Raw genomic sequence first — 18,787 nt, 5'->3', positions numbered from 1 at the left:
CAAGCATCACCTAAAGTAGTTTTATTCAAGGGAGACTAGTCACATGGAGCAACACAGAGTGGGTCATTCTAATTTCTGCACTGAGTTGTGTGTGTGTGGCTCACTATGCTTGTCACTAAGCAAGTATCACCAGAAGACATTCTTCCATCAGTTGTCTTCTGTATAAAGGAGATCGGTTTAGCTGCTTTTATCTGAGATCGCTTTCATTCTGACACGTTCCAAATCTCATTAGCACTCGTGAGTCAGAACGCAGCTTGAACAGTAAATAGAGAGGTTGACATTTTGGCTGATCTATTTATTCATCAAGATATATTAGAGTAGCACTCGCATTTCTGCAGATGAGACCCCAATCTGTCTGTACCTCTCCTTCTCTGTGCTACTTTCACCTGTGAACTTGTAAACACATGAACAGAGTCCGTGAGGAAGTGATTGACCCCTCCCACCTCCCAACCCAGCAGCAAGCAATCCACAAGTTAAGAACAATGACCTCAAACTCAGGACGAGTGAAATTATCATTTCTGCTTAAAAACTGATTGCAAACTACTCTGTCGCATGTCAACAAAACCGTAGCGTCTTCAAATGCTCCCACAGGCCCCGCTGAAAAGTATATCAATTTGAATAATAATTTGTAAGTTGTAAGCCTTCTCCAGATTTAAAAAGCACAAGTGGACTGAGCAAACAAAGCCCCTAGTCAATTTCACCAATTCTACGCAAGGACCCACTATAATATATATTCAGAGCTTTCAGTATCTTGGGACAAATCTTCTCCCCTGATGGTGCCTTTAGAAGGTGTTCTTCTAACAGTCTCAGTATCTTTAGATCTTTAGACGGACTTGCCTTTTCCCAAGTCTTTCTCCTGCACAGCGAACATGTTGTCTGGATCGTGGAGATCCTGAATGTGTTCCCACCACCTCCCTCAGCTATGTTCTTAAGTATGATCAGCAGCAGTTATAAGATACTTTTACTACCTCTTTTTCCTGCTACATCACTGACTCTTATACTAGAATTACTAAATTGTTCAGAATGTTTATTTTCACAAAAAGTATTTCTTTTTTTCTGTTGAATTTCATTTGACTGCCAAAATCATTATTGCACACTCTGATTTGTAAAGTAAAATCTTAGGCAGGAACATGATAATTTTGAATAAATACTGTTACTAAGGACTCAACTGCATTTAAGTAGTTTATATGAGGATTTTGAAGATTTATTCATATAAAACTCACTAGGAAATGTACATGTTGTATGCAGTTGACATTGATGATACTATAAGCAGCTTTATTGATGTTCTAAACCAAATCAACATACATGCAGTAAAACATGAAGATTGCAGGCATAAATTTAGGGGAAATCATATATTTTGAAACCGTCTGGATTTGAGTTTAGTACAGCAGACAAAAAACCAGCCAGAATCTCTTGAATGGTAGCATATATACACTTCCGCTTGACTATAATGAATGATGATGATGTGTGGATGCAAACGGAAGATGGTAGAAGACAGAGTAAAACAGAACGAATGCGAGTTTATTTCTGCATCCTTCACGCTTGTCTGTCTGCAAGGACAACCTGACACCTGCCAGTGCAATGAGGCATCTGGTGTCTGAGTGCACACAGGTGTAGTGTGTATTACTTGTACTTTGTTGTGGTGATTCGTGCGTATGTGTGCGTGCATTTGCATGTGAGACTGAAAAGTTGTGTTGTACATTTAATTAATGTGTATATATAGGTTGTTTTCTTTGAAGGTCTCCAAATTATCTTGCATATCCGCAACTATAAGTAGCCCAGGTCACTGTGTTCCCAGAGGCCCACATGCCAATTTATCTTATGTATATGTGTTTTTGTTTGTGTTAAGGGTGTAAATTTTATTCTGTCCAGGAGGTGCAATAGTCCTGACAGATTGCTTTAGTGCGACCTCTACTCTGGAGTTGTCACGTTGTGTTGCTGGTTGCTATGGTAGATTCTGCCTAAGATGTATGCTCCACATATATACACAGTCCCAGTATTTGGAACTCCTTAGCTCCTATATGTTTCCCACTAGGCAGGCAGCTGTCTTGTTTTTTACTGTTTGAAATGTACAGAGTTCCAGTATTCAACAAAACATCTAGAGAACTTGTGTGTGTGCGTGTGCGTGTGTGTGTGTGTGTGTGTGCGTGTGCGTGCGTGTGTGTGTGTGTGTGCGTGTGTGTGCGTGCGTGTGTGTGTGTGTGCGGGGGTGTGCGTGCGTGTGTGTGTGTGAGCATCATTTTTTGTTTAGCAGCAGCTATAGCAGTGGCATAAAGTGTCAGCAACTTAGATGAGCAGTAATTGTCTGTAAATTCATCTTGCACTCCTCTCCACTTTACATCATCCACATACTTTTTTTATATTATAGTGAAAGACAATAAAAAGGCACTGTGTGAGTTCTTGGAAAGATAAATACTCATGTGACATGGTCACAACGAGACTTTGCTTTCATTCTGTGAACAGTATCTGATTCACTAAACACACAGCAGTCTTCTAAGACCTCTCCTAGAAAACACTAGATACACATGAATGTCCTTTTTAAAAGGTTTTTAAAGTTGACCAGCGCTTGCTTTTATTTAGACTCAAACAATATCTGCAACATTAAGCCTCTTTTAGTTCACGCAACCTGTTTAAATAATCCAAGCAACCTGTGAACTACAATTAGACACCACTGTCAATGTAAAAAACATTAATCTGCTTCACTTATTGCACACGTTAAGTGTGCGATGAGCGATTACAGATAATTTTGTTTATATAATGTCCCTTTTCACAAATCTATTCAAATAAGTTCTGAGGCAGCAATTCAATCTGTGGGATGCAAAACAGTCAAACACAGAAAGACAAAAACCAAGTGTGTGATCTGTGGAGAGTGAAATTAAGTTATTGACAGCAATAGCTCAGCCAGATGGCTCCTTCAAGGAAGGAGTCACAGCTAAGCACTGTGACACGAGACCAGGTGTAGTTTCCATCACAAAAATAAATTGAGAGACAGCAGAAAATTAATAACAAGCACAGATAAAGCATAAATAAAGACGATTAGGAGAAAATAGCAAAGTGAGAAAAGGTGGTCAGTATGTCCTCTAGTAGTTCATAGCAGCATAACTAACCCTCTCAAAAATATGACATTAAGAGAAAATGGTTTTTTTTGTTTGTTTGTTTGTTTGTTTTCTCCTCCAGAATATGCATGTATGCGCAAGGATTACAACAACAGTGGGTGGAACGATCGCAAGATTTTATATTTAAAAAGACAAGTTCAAAAGATGCCCTTGTTTCATTAAACAACAACACACTGTTTGGATAAGATTTGCCAGAGCGGAATTGTAGTTTCAGACATTTACAACCTGTTTTAGTGGGCACTTATACTGATATAAGTATCACTTCGTAAGAGGATGAGATATTTTCTTCATTGCTACATTACCTTCATTTATTTAGCCCATAGATTCAAAAACCCACATTTTTTATTTATTTTTATTTTTATTTTTTTTGAAAAATCTTATTCAAAGCAATTCTCCTTTAACTTCTTCCCATCAATATAATACCGTGCAGGCAGTATATATCAGGATGAAGAGCTATCACCCACATCATGCGTCAGAGTATATTTGCATGTATTCTTATGTACATGCACCATGAGCTTCATAAATCCCCCTGTTTTGTGCTTGCTTAAATTTATGTGGCTGGCTTTGTGAGGAGTAGAAACTGTGTCAGAAGTCACTGGTGTTAATGAAAGCTCACCATGCGGCAGACTCGGTGGCCTTGTCAAAAGCCAGACTCACAAGCTGCTTCAAAGTCCCCAACCACTGCACCCGCCACCCGTGAACTGCTTAACAGGGAGGGGCAATGCAAGGTCAAGGCAGCTGTGGGAGCCAAGACAGAGAGGAAGGAACAGACATGAGGCATGATGAGAAGCAAGATACTGATCCCATCAACTTCCACAACACCCATTTAATGCGGCATCAATCTATCCACTGCTTTCAGCTGTCCTATAATTGCACACAGAAAGCAGAGCAGAGGTGCTTTAAAGCTATTATAAAAATGTCAAAGTTAAATATAGGCATATTCAACTTTGTGAACGTTTCAAATGCGATGCTCCACAGAAGGCTACACTTAAATATATACGGGTGCCATTAAGTAAATTCCATTCATTGGTATTAAAAAAAATATATGATTATAACAACAAAGATTATAATATTTGTAGTAACTACAAGTATGTTTTCAGTCTGGAAAAGCTGCTTTGTCAGCTCAGAGTCAAACAGTGTGATAAGCCTGAGTGGACAGCAGCATATCTCCTTCGTGAAGCACAGTTCAGGTTCACCCAGGATTTATGCACAGGATCAAACACATGGCAAACCTACAGATTTGACTTTGTTTTCTAGGAACATCTCACCAGATTTGTTCCTTTATGGATTACTGAACCATCACACGGGTGGATCAGTGTTAAAAAATACCTACCTTTGTATGGTATTTATGTTTACTGTTTGTGTCAGATCTAAGGACAATGATGAGTTAGACAAAATCAGTTTGAGACCGAGATAATTTTGACATGTTGACTTTTATTTTTTTAATTTTCAGAACTTCTTTTGTACGACAGCAGATATATTCTTACTTGACACCAAGCTAAACAGAAAGTAGGAAAGATGTCAAGGAGGAACATTACTTTCTTTTACAAGTGGAAGAGTAAGGAATAGTCATATGTTGTTGTGTTTTGTGAGTTGAGAGAAACCAAGCTTAAACCAGTGACCTTTCAAGACTTTCTCATCTCTAAACAAGATAATCTGAATGTCATTCGAGTTTAAACAAATGAGAAATTAGTTACATGCACCTTGTAATTTTTATGCAACATAGTTACATTATTGCCGGACTGTTGTTTTTGTTTGCTTGTTTTCTACAAAACACCAGAAACAAATACATATACTCGGACTGATCAATGACCATGATTCAGAGTTGAGCCCGTTTGTCTCATAATTACCACTACAGACAGCTAACCTGAATGATTAGGAAGACAGTATGCCTATTCATCTGAGAATATTTATAACAGATAAATTATACATTGAAGAGAAAATTGTGTTGAGGTCAGAAGTAGTATATTATATTTTGCAAGCAATACCAATTTTTGTAATGCTGTGTGTACCAACAAAGCATTACAAACATTTTAAAGAAACTGTTTAGAAATCAATAAAGATGTCAATAAAAATTTTACATTTTCTTATTTAAAATGTCCTCAAATCATGATCATCCATCCATCCATTTTCTTTACACCCTTGTCCCTTAGTGGGGTCGGGAGGGTTGCTGGTGCCCATCTCAAGCTAACGTTACGGGCGAGAGGCAGGGTTCACCCTGGACAGGTCGCCAGTCTGTCGCAGGGCCAAATGATGATCAATACTTATTTATTTCGTTTGTTCCATCCTGTATTTGTGTTTGCCTTGCCTCTTGGCCAGAGCTACTCTATTGTTTTAGACAGACTTGCTACAGGCAGCTGTGTTTTCTCCCTGCCCAGTGGGAAATTGTTTCTCTAAACACACAAGCTAGCCCATCTGGGAAAGCATTAGTGACAAAGGACACTATGAACCAATTCTCACACACTTTGCCAACACACAGGTCAACAAATGGAAAGGGGTGTCCATTTAGTCTTTTTTATCAGAGCTGATATTGAATAGTCAGTTGTAAAGTTACACAATTGTCTTTTTAGTTTACTTTAGGTCTAAGTAGCAATATAAAGCTAGCATTTTTTATACTATATATTGTCCAATCTAATTTATTAGTTCTGACCTTCTTTTATTAGTTTTTATTGTTATTCATTGCGTAACACTTAAATGACATTTGTCTTTTAGTAATTGACAATCTAGTGGAAGACGCATGTCCCTGTGCCACTGCACAGCCTTGATCTGACGTAAAGTGATTGATTCCATCTGTCTTCATATGAATGATGAAGGATATCCATCCTTTTTCTACATAAAAGGCCAACTGCTCACCTCCCCGCTCCCTCCCACCCGTTGTTTTTCTGTCTTCCTTGATCTTTTCTGCTTTTCCCCCTTCATATTTGGCGGATTTACACATGAGCCAGCTTATAAAGAATGGCTTATCTGCTAACATTGTTTGATTATGACAACAAAACCACATTACGTTTTCATCTTGGATTGTTTTGTGTTCTAAGCTGCTTCAGTCCAGCTTGTTTTTTCAGGTTACTACCATGTTCAACAATGGCTCAGTCGAATGTTGTGACACAATATTTCAAAGCAGGTGTTTTTGATAGGTTTTTATTTCTAAACTGTGACAAGAGTGAGTAAGAAACTCAATGAAGCTGAAATCTTACAAATGGTTTCGCAAGTTTGTTCAAACAGAAGATTTGCTGGTTTTGAAAGTCCACGCAATTAAGACGAATCCAACGCTCATTTTACTGAATGAGCGCTGGATTCAGTAAAACGTTTGATTTAAATAGTGCTAAATCACAATAAATGACCGCCTGGTACTTTACAAGGAAACCAGGTCCAGCTCATATTTAGGAATAAATAATCAAATTATTACAGGTAAGTAAAATCATATAGAACATTGTTTCCCAACCCTGGTTGTTGAAGCATCCAGCCCTGCATGTTTTAGGTGTTTTCCTTTTTCAACACACCTGATTTTGAAATGGTTGCTGATTAAGTCTTTTACTGAACTGCATTCATCTGGAGCAGAAAAACTAAAAACTTGTCATCAACGTTTTCATAAGTGCATCTTCAGTCACTTCACATGGACATATTTATACATCTTCAGAACTGTGGTTACTGTATGTAGCTCCTAAAGCACAACTGTCAATTGTTTCTGTTTGTAAGGATAAAGTATTGCGCCTTCACACTGGGTGGACGAATGAAGACATCATTTAAAGTGCCAGGCGCTTACAATATGACACTATCTGGCAATTCTCTCAAACTGTGTTGTAACTTGCATTTGAAATAATCTGCTTAATTAATCTTTCATTCAGCTGGCCTGTGGAGATGCTCGTTGACTTGTTCCTTTAATTCTCAGTGTTCTGACATCTCTGCCATGAGATACACCCCACTGCCATTACGCAATAACAGCAATCTGACTTGGGATAAATGATGTCTTTGTCTATTGTCTACCAGAACAACAAAAAAATCACTGGCACAAGAAGCACTCCACTCTCCAAAGCCCTGTTCACAGAGGGATCCACAGAAACCCAGGAGCCTGGTTAAGGATGAGTTGTTTCTACTCAGCCCAACAAAAGAATGTAAATTCACAGACACTTGAAGGAAAGAAAAAATAAATCATCGGACACTCGAGAAAAGGAATGTGTTTTCTCTTTTACTTAAAAAAAGAAAAAAAAAAGAGATTTAGATTCCTTGTTTTGCAAAAGAATTCTTTGTATTCCACGAACATATTGGATTACCAATTACATTGTCCTACTTTGGAGCAGTGTAAAAGCCGTGTCCTAGTTGAAAGACTGCAATTTAAATAACTGCTGAATGTGCCTGTTTTAGAACAAGTAACAAAATACTTCTCTTCAAAATGTACATTTCATGTTCCATGCCTTTCCATCTTTAGCCACATCTGTAACCAATATATATTTATGCATCTTTTGTTATGTTGATTCTGATCTTTTTTTTTTTTTTACTCTTACACAAGGCTTACGGGAGCACCTCACACTGAGACATTAAAAAAAAATCCCTCTCATCTTTCCATCTATGGGTGTGTGTGATCCTACTGTGCTGAGAGCATTACAGTGCCTCTTGTGCACTTGTGTTTCCTAGCAGCGTTGGGTTGGGTCAAGCTGGAATTTATACTGAGGACTGGTGAGAGGGATGGGCAATGAATAGGAGGAATCCATTTCCAAGTTGTCATCAGCTAGACGGGAAAGAGGAATAAAGACAGATGACACTGACATATGAGGATGAAAGTGTAGCAGAGCTGAGCTTTCACTGATGTCAGCAGGAAAGTTTTGTGTCTGAGTCTATGTATATATATATATATATATATATATATATATATATATATATATATATATATAGTCCATGAAGGTAAAAAGACATCAAGGACTTGGAAGTGAGGTGCTGTAAGACATTTATACTCACTTATTGTCTTACAAGCTAGAAATAGTTCTGTTGGAATCTTCATTTAGCAGAAATCTAGATGAGATGGACCTGACGGCTAAGGCCAACAGCTTTGAGTCTATGACTGAGAGCTTCCTATTTCATCTTGAATCGATTCCAGTCTCATAGACATTACACGAGGCATATGAATACTACTTTGTTGGCCTTCAAACCGCCATTTACATTATGCCATTTTGTACACAAAAAGGGGATGAACACAAACGTGGTATGAAGAGGACATGTAAAACATTTTCTGTTCTGTTAAGCCTCAAACAGCAAATGTCACAGTTGGACAGAGGGGAAGTGGGAGGTTGTTCTGTCTGACTGTCAGTTTCCGAAACCACACACACACAAAAAGCGCACACGGGGTCAGTGCGACCCTGCTGGACAACGCACACAGTAAAAAACACGTGGGGTATAAATGACTCCATCTCTTAAGACCGTGGGAGGGTTAAATATCTAAGAGGGTAAGGCTGTGCAAAAGTCTGTAAAATAGAATTCACTGACACCACAACAGTATTTTCTTTTTTGTTGTACTGCTTTACATGATGACTTGATTTGATTTAGATTTATTATTCAAACAAGTTCTTAAAACCAAGAAAGCAAGCAATCAGTAGGACAGAGCAAACATGCGTATACATAACCAAGACCAAAATCATTTCTGTTTGAAAAGGAGTAGGAAGAAGTGAACACTTATTTAATCCTACCCTTTATCTCAATTAATCAGTTGTTCTACTCTCTGTCCATATTTCACATGAGAGGATCATTTATTGTACTCATGTATATATGTAATGCAAATGGGCCCTGAAGTTCGAGGTTCACGTAATGACATTAACATAAACTGTGTTTGAGATTGGAGTTGTTTTAAGATGGCAGAAACCCATTTTGGTCATAGGCCCTCAGCTTTCACCTTAACTAAGCTGGATTCATAATGAACAATGCTCATTCACTGTACTTTTTCAAAAATTCAGAATTATCTCTTTACATTGTTGAAGTCTAACATCTAGTCTTTTTCTCTCTTTCTTTCTTTTGTGTCACATACAGATGATATCAACGGGCAGACATCCGATGGAGGACAGCCTGGAGGTGACAACACACAAGAAACCCCCCCCAAACCCCCTGCTGTGAAGGTGGTCGGCGGGTCGCCACCTACAAGCTGGCAGCAACCACGGAGCCTCGCTCTGCTTTTTGCTGGACTTTGTTTGAAGTGGTTGCTGATCTGATGACAGGACAATCTAAAAAAAAAAAAAAAACATCCCTCCTCATCTTTTGCCCTTTCAGGAACTTACATGAAATTCATATCATAAACATATCACCAATATGTTCCTTACTCCCGTCATCATCCTGCACAGATAGACGTCACTAAGGGCGACACAGAAATGAAGAGTGGGTCAGTGTGTGGACAGCAGTGTGTGGGAGCCTTTAAATAGGTAATGAGTGGGCAAATGCAGGGTCTTGTCCCACAGGATCTTTATTGTGAATGAGTCTAAAGATTGACCTTGCGGTTTCCACTGTCCTGTTTGGTTATAGATGATATTATAAAGGAGGGCTGCAGCTCTTGCTTCACTTGCACAGACCTAACCTTTGTTATTCAGAACGGGGTTGAATCATTCTTAAGAACGTTTACGACTGTAAACACTTAGCTACAAACATAAATCAAGTAACATGTAGCAGATGTCTTCTTTTTCTACCGCTGATTTTACTAATCATCTAAGCTATGAACCTTTTCACAGCACTGTACTAATGCCATCCTGGTGGGAGAATTCTGTTCTTTTATAAATGTAACTCGTTTCTTCTTAGGAATTAAGGAATGCATGAAAAATCGATAGATCCATCCCAGGTGTCTGGCCCAAAACAGCAGATTTGACATGCTCTAATGACTGTGTACCTTGCAGGGATTAGAATGTAATGACTTCACAGGTACATCACAAGCTCCTTTGCACGGCTGAACATATTGTGCAGACAAACTAGGTGTGAATACTGTAGCAAGCAATTGTATATAGGTACAGAGGTTTGAGTTGATGTATGACATGAGCTGAATGGAATGTTAATTTGTTTTCTTTCATGAATGGACTATGCTTGTCAGCTCTACAGAAGTCAAAATTGCTTCAATGTCAAAAATAAAAGGGAAAATATTCATAATTTACCACATGAAGTAATTAAAGAATGGGGAGTTTTAAAATTTTCAGCAAAGGTTACATAATGTTTTCTCTACTAATATTTATTGTGCATCCTGGTTTGTGAGTTTGCTTGATGAATTGCACATTATTGCACGTATGAAATGCAAAAAATTTCAAAATTGTCATGTCCCCTTTCTGGTAGAGCCTCAGTTTTAAATATTGTGCCTTTTTTTTAACCTTTCTCCTTTAAAATGTCCATTGATGAAATTATATTTTCTTTTTCCACTCTTCTGCAAGCGTATTCTGTGGAATCAGAAAACTGCAGTATCTCTACAATTTACATGACCCCCTCTTCCTCTATTTTTCCACAAATTCCAACAATTGAAAATGTGTTTTGATCATACTGTGTTGGCACACTTACAAAGGGGGGAAAAAAACACAAATTGTGTCCAGATTTGAATTCCTTTTAGCGCCAGTTTTCCTTTTATGCAGACAAAATTGATGCATTAACTGGCACTGACACAGAGTAAAAAGGTTTAAATCAAATACTTACCTGCAGCGTATAAAGGCGTACACATGAATAATTTTAGACTAGATATAATTTTACCTATTTATTTAATTTCACATTGGGATGAAGAAAACATTTTTAAGATAATGCCTCAGATAATGCCTTAAAATACATCCACAGGTGTGCCTCTGTTTCCTCAGATGTCATTAATTAACCTTTCAGAATATTAGTACATGCAAACTTTTACATTTCAAGTAATGCAAAGTTCTGTGAAAGTATTCCAGCATTTAGCAAATTAGAATTATTTTTGCTAATCATAATGGACCTAGTCAGAGAGTGAGAAAAAAAATGATGCATCATTTTATACAATGTATGTAAATTTCCAGTCCCAGCTATCTGAGGTGGACTAGAAATGACATCCTACCTGACAATGCAAAACTGAAGTGTGTATTTATAACATCTCTGCATTAACGTAATGAAGTCTCAAGGTCAAATTGGAACAAAGCAAAAATAACTGGGACTCTCAAAGTTTTCAAAAGTTGAATGTGTAACATTTTGTGTGCTCTAACCACAATAAGTTTTATTTCAAAGCAGCAGTAAATCCATCTGTTTGTTCCTTGCTGTTTCATGCCCTCACATGTGTATAAATGTACATAGTTTTCATCCTTTGCTTTGTGTTTCCAATTGTCATTTTTGTATCGTTAAGATACAATGTAGTTGAGCTCTATTAAAGGTGCTCTGCTCTTTCGGCTAGTCTCTTCTTAAAGGGTACAACTCACAAACCACGTAGATCTTCTTTGATGTCTTTTCTTTTGGAAAAGCAACTCCTGATCTGCACCCGTTTTTTAAATTCTTTTTTCTAATTGTTTTTAATATTCTGTGTGCACTGTTGAAATAGACACTCGACATAGATAAATTATAAATATAAGGGCTTTTATGCAACTGTTTAATCAAATGGAAAGTCTCCACCAAGTTATTTTGCACCTTAATATTTTATACGCGCAAACACTTTTACCACTTTAGGTTTTTTAACAATTCATATCACTGTAACTTGTTCTTATACTCCTGTAAATCATACATTTTAAGCTGCATTGAGCAGGGTGTCAAATCTGACGACACGAATCAAACTTCCTGATGTCAGTGCTGATGAAGACCTAAGGTTATGAGGGTTCAATTAGGACAAGCTATTTTATTCTGTCCTTCACCAGTTGCACCAAGGGGAAATTTCTAAACATACCAGGCTGTGTGTGCACCAAGAGTGTGTTAGTGCAGAAGACATTAATAGTTCTGGCACAGTCAAAGCCAGTCATGATGGCAGCAGCATTGGTTGTGAATGACCTAATGATTGCTCCTGAAGGGAGGTTTGCCTGCTAGCAAGTATTCAATTTCCCCAAATCCCAGTTATCCAAGCTTACAACACATAAAAACAAAATAACTCGACTGTGATGCTTCAGTGCCGATTCCCTCTAATTTATCTTTTTTTTTTTTCAGGGGGTGGGGGAAACATCTGTTTCCAATATGTTATGTACTTCTACTCATTTAGATCAATGGCAACCAATGAGCTAAATAAATTTTCTATAGCATAGTCAAAGTCTACAATGGGGGAACAGAAGCAATATCAATAGTAACAAAATATATAAATTGTCAATGTCATTTAACTTCACTTTTTTTCTGAGGTTAGCTTGAACAATGTTGTGGAATATGCAGACACTTACGTCTGAGGACCAGAGTGGTCAATAAGTTTAACTGAGAGTTTGGGGGATCTGAGGTCACAGCTGCTTGGATGTCTGTCTGGGCTATTTTAAACGATGCCATACATCAGCGCTTCAGTCCTTGCAGCCACATGCACACCAAAACATCCTCACATGCACAGAGAAGGAACGAGAGCAAGACAGTGTGCAAGTTGGTTCTTTTCAAAAGGATAATATCTAAAACTAATTCAAAGAGATGTCACTCCACAGACTCTAAACTGAGCTTTGAGAACATTACTTTTTCTTTTTTTTTCCATTGGCTTAAGCAATGTGAAAACAGAGCAGCCCACTTTCCACCCCAGGAACTCATCTACCACCCTTTACCTCATACCTCCAGATTGTCTTACCTTTTCAGCACAGGGATCACAGTGACAAGCTTGGACTGGGTGAAAGAGGCAATGTAGAGGAGACGGCACTAGAAATAGCGTGTCAAAGATAGACAATTGGGTGAAGAGAGTCCTGTGGCACCTCCTAACCACAGCTCTCCCTCTTGACTTTCAGTCATCAGATGTATCCATTTCCCCTCTGCAGAGCTTCATCAAATCTTACAACAGGGTAAGATTTGATGAAGAGGCAGCAAATTCAGTTGTTGATCTGTCATTTTCGTCCAGTGGCTAACTAGCACTAGGTTCAGTAAATGTGTGACCCTCGCTTTAATTTGAATAAACTCTGTTGAAAAAACATAATGATTTTCAGCTATGACTTGGATTAAATCTCTAAAAATCAGTTTGTCATTATCATGCATAGTGATGTACAATATGTTATCTTGGCAGTTTTTGTGTTTTTTTTATGTTATATCTACTTGTGATTCAAACTCTTGCAGGGCAAAATAATGTTTTCCCCCACCAATTTGGTCCTGTAAAGGTCAGACAGTCTGTACCATGCGAACATGTATGTCAGTAAATGGAAAAGGCTTCATATTGTACCAGTCATCTTGTCCTTTGCTGATTGCTGCCTCCAGAAAGTCATTCTAGATGAAGTACATCAAATATGAGCAGTTATTCAGCTTTGCAATACTTGAATATCCTACAGGATCCCCGACTTATTCTTCCTCTTATGAAAGAAAAATAGAGACGGACTTTAAATATCATACCACAGGCCAGAGGACTGAGCGGTTGGCTCAGACCATTTTCAATCACTTGCTGAGAAAGATTCACATTTTAAGGGACTATCTTTACTATTTACAGAGAAGAGAAGAGTGAAAGGGCAGTTCAAACATGTCTCATATTCAGGAAAAGGAAGGACTGTTTTTAAAAAAAGGCTGAAAGTTTGGGAGCTCCAAGTGACAAAGTGACTTAATATTTGGGTGTGTGGAGTAAGCTGGCATGTTAGATGATTTTTTTTTTTTTCAAAAACTCTACATAGTTTGTGGGGTTTTCTGCCTGTGAACATGAAGGACACAAAAACCTTCCACAGTCCACAATCCAGTAGTGGTGCGAGTTATCAGGCAATGATCATTCACAGAGACTTAGATATCGGAGTACTCAACCATTGGGGCAAGCGGATCTCAGAGGTCTGTATTTGGGGCATGAGTCATGATCCAGTTATGAGAAAACTTGCAGAAGTCAGTCGTGGGCTAGGCAAAACAGGAAAACAAAAAAATAAAAACAACACGGGGACATGAATTAGGTCAGAAACTTGGAGACCAAACAGGGGCAAGGAAAAACAACCCTGGATTTCTGACTCGCTCATGCAGTCAATAATCTGGCAATGAGGCAGAGGCTGTGAAGAGCTTAAGTGCTACAGCAACCAGGTGAAGCGGGTAGATCATCAGACAAGGCGCAACTGGGTTCGATAAACTGACACACAAAGGACAAGGCAGAAACACGAAATCAAGAGGCATGGCATGAAAATGTGAATCATTAGGTGCATCCCATCTAATAGGATGGGATGCAGATTTTAGTAGTGTTGCATTGCTGCAAAAAGACTTGAGTTCAAATTTCAAAAGAGTGTCAGGTTGATTGGCCATGCTAAATTGCCTGAAGTTTGAAGCTGCGCACACACAGTTGTGTGTCCTGTCTGTTTTAGTATTGTCCTCTGATTCACCGTGGTAACATGTCCAGGTCTTGAACAGTGTAATGTGGTTACAAACACTTAGACCCAATTCATACCAAGCAAAAACAGAAAATGTATGAAAATGTATAGCGATGTATGACAAATAGTATGTGGTTGTCAGAAATTTCAAATACATGGTTACTGATTGACAACTGCTGTGATGGGTGTGTCACATAACCAGAAAAGTTGTTGGTTATTTCACCCTTTTAATTTTTGCACCTTTACAATTTTGGTCTTTTCATATCCAGCTTGTTGGTCACATAATTTTTTCTCATTGGCTCCACATGAATTTAGGTTACATTAAGTTACATTGCTTTGAAAAACAATGTAACTTTCTCAAATCTACACAGAATACGTAATTGGGAAATATAGCTATTTGACTCCAATAAATGTTATCTTCACCAGAATTTAAATTTACTTTGATAATGTGTTGTATTTTATAATAATCAATGAGCCCAAATAGAGCTCATTACCAAATGAAATGGAAATAAAATCTAATACAAGGTCTTTAAAAAAAACAAAAAAACGGTATACAGTTACATGAGTGAGATTTGTATAAGAGCATTTTCCATGCACACTGTCCATGCTCAGCCATGCGCTTGTCCACAAGAGACACAGAGTTACTGACGGCCCGGTGGACAAAACAAAAGACTAGATTGAGTGTGTCATTGGAATGTATTGTGCTTTAATAAGGCCCAGCAGTGGACCTGAACATTAGTCAATGGGGAAGTCAGGCTGTTAAGAAAACAGATTAACTGTCTCCACATGACAAAGGCCAGCTAAAGAAAAATGTGGCCCTTCTAGCATGAGCCCCCATTCCAATTAGACCAGTGGGGTCGCTGTGGGTGTTACTGTAATTTGAGGTGTGATTAAGGAGGCTGAGAATTGAGTCATAGGCATGCGTGTGATTGTTTGTAAGTCTTTTTGCATGGATGTCGCATATGTTCAAGGGTGGCCTGCATGTAGAGCAGAGTTCTCTCTCAGGTCTGCTCTGTTTGTTATGCCACGGCCAGCTTTCTTCCTCATGTCCAGGAGACGGATGAGCACTGCTGTGAATGTTCCACGGGTCCTATGGGTGCCATTCCACCTTCTCAACTCCCTTTGCCTTTCTGTCTATCTGTAGCAGTTTAAACCTAAATATTATTTGATGATTATTCTTGCTTTGAATAGTTTTATCTATCCACATGGCTTCTGAACAATGTGTTATATTAGTTCCCATTTTAGTGATGGAGCATAAACCTGAAGTCAGTCTTTTATTTGAATTTGCTCGACTTGTTGGATATAGAGTTTGTATATGACTCAAGATAAGTGAGTGTCATCGATTGGCTTGGATTACAGATTCAGGAGTGCAAGTCATCAACAAATTCTGCAGACTATGAATGAGTGGAAATCAATTATTTGGGTGTTTGGGGGCTTCATCCTCATTCTTATAGTATAACCTCTGCTTTTCATGCCTGAGCAAGTTTGGACACCAACAACAACAAAAAAATGTTCTTGCTGATTTGATTGTTCCTTAAATTCTCTTAAAACTTTATTCTTGAGTGAGTGAGTAAGTAGAAGTTAGGCCTTCTAACATAACATAAAAAACCTTTATAAAAAGGGAGCCTTTTATACAATATGACTGAATTTGAACTATTGCGTCTCTTTTATCTCTTTTGATAAGTTATAAGCATTGTCAATTATAGGCATCTTACCCTTTGGGATCAGTAAAATATATTCTGTACGCCATTCTTTCTGTAAGGAGGCACTTTTTCTAAAATCAAAGAGACGTGTACCACGATGAAAATTCCTGCCGCTTCTTTCACCAGAAAGCAGGTTCTAAAAAGAGAGCTCTTCTAAAAAAAACTTGCCATATTAGGACAACTGATGGAGACAAAGTTACTGTAAATGCAATTCAGTCGGTCATGTCATGTCACTCTGCCTGTGTGAATCACAAGCCAAGCAAAGGGGGTTTCCCATCAGCATCATCACACAGCTTGTTCTCATTTTTAACACAGCATTACAGCTTCAGTTGAAATCTATCCACACTCAAGCTGTTCACAACTAACAGATTTATAGGTGAAATTTGTTTTACAGTTCACTTTATGACACCAAGAGAAGGAAGTGCTGAGTGAACAATCTGTCTAAACGGCAATTTCCAATTAGAAACAAATGAAAAAGCTCAGAAAACACCAGTACACTTCCTCTGCTGCACTTCAACGTCTGGTCTTTGAAAAAAAAAAAAAATCAGTTTGTCAAAGTCAGTTTACTAAGGTGGGAAGAATTAGCACTGACACAGTTACTTTGTATCCAGTGATCAGATGCAGTCGGCACTGATGCGTCCTACTTTTTCCTGACATCTCTCTCATTAAACTCAAATTGTGTAGACGAGAGCACTAGTCATGTGATAAAGCGCCCTGTGTGCAGAGGAGGACTGAGGAATGCTGAAGGAATGTGTAGATAATCTTAAGTGTTAGTGGGAAAATAATGTCGGACTCCTCATAGGGGGCTGAGAACTGCGCAGAGTTTCTGCCTCCCACTGTTCCCGAGGCCAGCGGGGAGGGAGGTGCTGCCAGCCTGAACAAAGATATGTCACAGAACTAAAAAGAAGCCAAGAGGAGTTTAAGTTAGTTGACCCCAGATCAGATTTGCATGAATTACATTTTACAGAAGGTTTGGGATCAGTTTCGGAATTTCAGTTTCACCTCTTCTTAAGGGAAACACATGTTATGAAACATTATTGTTGCAAATCCAAACCTTGAACTCATTAACTATGGGAATTGTAGCTAACCTAAAAGTGTAAAGGTTTAGTTTGATTCAATGTCAGACTGTGAGAAAAAAGAAAGGTCAGCTGCAATATATTTTGACCTGAATCTGGATACAACAGAAGATATTTGAAGGATGGATGGATGGATGGATGGATGGATGGATGGATGGATGGATGGATGGATGGATGGATGGATGGATGGATGGATGGATGGATGGATGGATGGATGGATGGATGGATGGATGGATGGATGGATGGATGGATGGATGGATGGATGGATGGATGGATGGATGGATGGATGGATGGATGGATGGATGGATGGATGTTCATACAGTGTGTAAATGTTAGACTTAAAATATACCAATAGAAATTAGGTAGGTGCTTTCTCTATTTATGTGACAAAGTTTACAGCCAACTGAAAAAAAAAAAAAAAAATTATAATTTTTTAAATTTTACTCAGCACTAACTTCCTTTCCTTCTCTAAAACGTTCTTCTTTTTCATTCTCCTCAGGCCATCCCTCATTACGTTATCTTCCTTCCTATCACGCCACCCCTTCCCAGCAAGCCCTTAATGTTTTCCTCAATTATTGTAACTTTTTTCTAAAATAACATATACCGTCCCCCTGCAAGTACTAGCAAGTATTCATTTTGTCCTCTGATCATTTGTCTTTGGCAACTGAGAGTGTCTTTTATTGAAAGAGGAACATTTCCAGTGTAACATAATGGCAAAGGAAAATGGAACAGGAGCCGATGTCAAAAACTTGCATTTTCCATAGTAGCGTCAAAGTTAAAGATGAAGGTATGATGATAAATTTCCTTACTACAAATATGAGAATGTGAAGAGGACATCGGGGAGTTTTCTACACTATGGGAAAAAAATGTAAGTGTAATGGACTGAATAACTGAGACAATGAACACAGAAAGCAAAAGATAGATCTGGTGAGTAATGTGTGGTACTTAAGCTCTCCCGTGAATGTGCTGAACCCTGGCTAATGGTTGACATTAAAACCCAGAGCGGATGAAGAATCGATGGTATCTGCAAGAACATGGGATGAGACTGGCTTTAGGGAGAGGACACGATGATCTCCCTCTAAAGGCCGATTACATCTGTTGAAACAACACGCTGATATTTACAGAGAAACTCTGAGGCTCAGGATTGGAGCTTGTAGATTAGCCAGTCCTGCAGCATGCTCACTATATCACTTTTATTTTGTGGGGAAAATGAGTTTGTGCCTGAATATGTGTGTCTTCTATCAGATTGGACCGCACCAGACTCACTTTGATAGCCACATAAAACTCCATTCATGAGTGTGATGAGAGCAGTCTGTGCTTGTCTGCTGCAATGTTCCATAAAAGAAAAACGATTTAACCCATTTAATCCCATTTTTTTCCCAGAGATGAAAATATTAAAATCAGATGTTATTTATAGCCCTTTGAACTAATCAACGGGAAATTATAAAAAAAATAAAAAATAAAATTGTGGAAAAATATATATGAAAAAGTGTGTTTTATGATCGGTC

At 38.3% G+C, this 18,787-nt stretch overlaps 1 protein-coding gene across 2 annotated transcripts in view; it reads left to right on the top strand.

Moving 5' to 3' along the window:
- Positions 1-11,462, top strand: part of gpc5c (glypican 5c) — a 100,514-nt gene extending 89,052 nt beyond the window's left edge. For both annotated transcript variants that reach the window (XM_008433801.3, XM_008433800.3), the window contains one exon: positions 9,132-11,462. In XM_008433801.3, coding sequence (XP_008432023.2) covers positions 9,132-9,310 — 179 coding nt within the window. In that variant the 3' untranslated portion in view covers positions 9,311-11,462. The remainder of the gene's footprint in view (positions 1-9,131) is intronic.
- Positions 11,463-18,787: the final 7,325 nt, after the last annotated feature.

Source organism: Poecilia reticulata, chromosome 17, assembly GCF_904066995.2.
Source record: "Poecilia reticulata chromosome 17, P_reticulata-male-v2, whole genome shotgun sequence".
NCBI lineage: Eukaryota > Metazoa > Chordata > Actinopteri > Cyprinodontiformes > Poeciliidae > Poecilia > Poecilia reticulata.
Note: the sequence above shows the minus strand (reverse complement) of the source record. Positions and strands in the feature narration are given on the sequence as shown.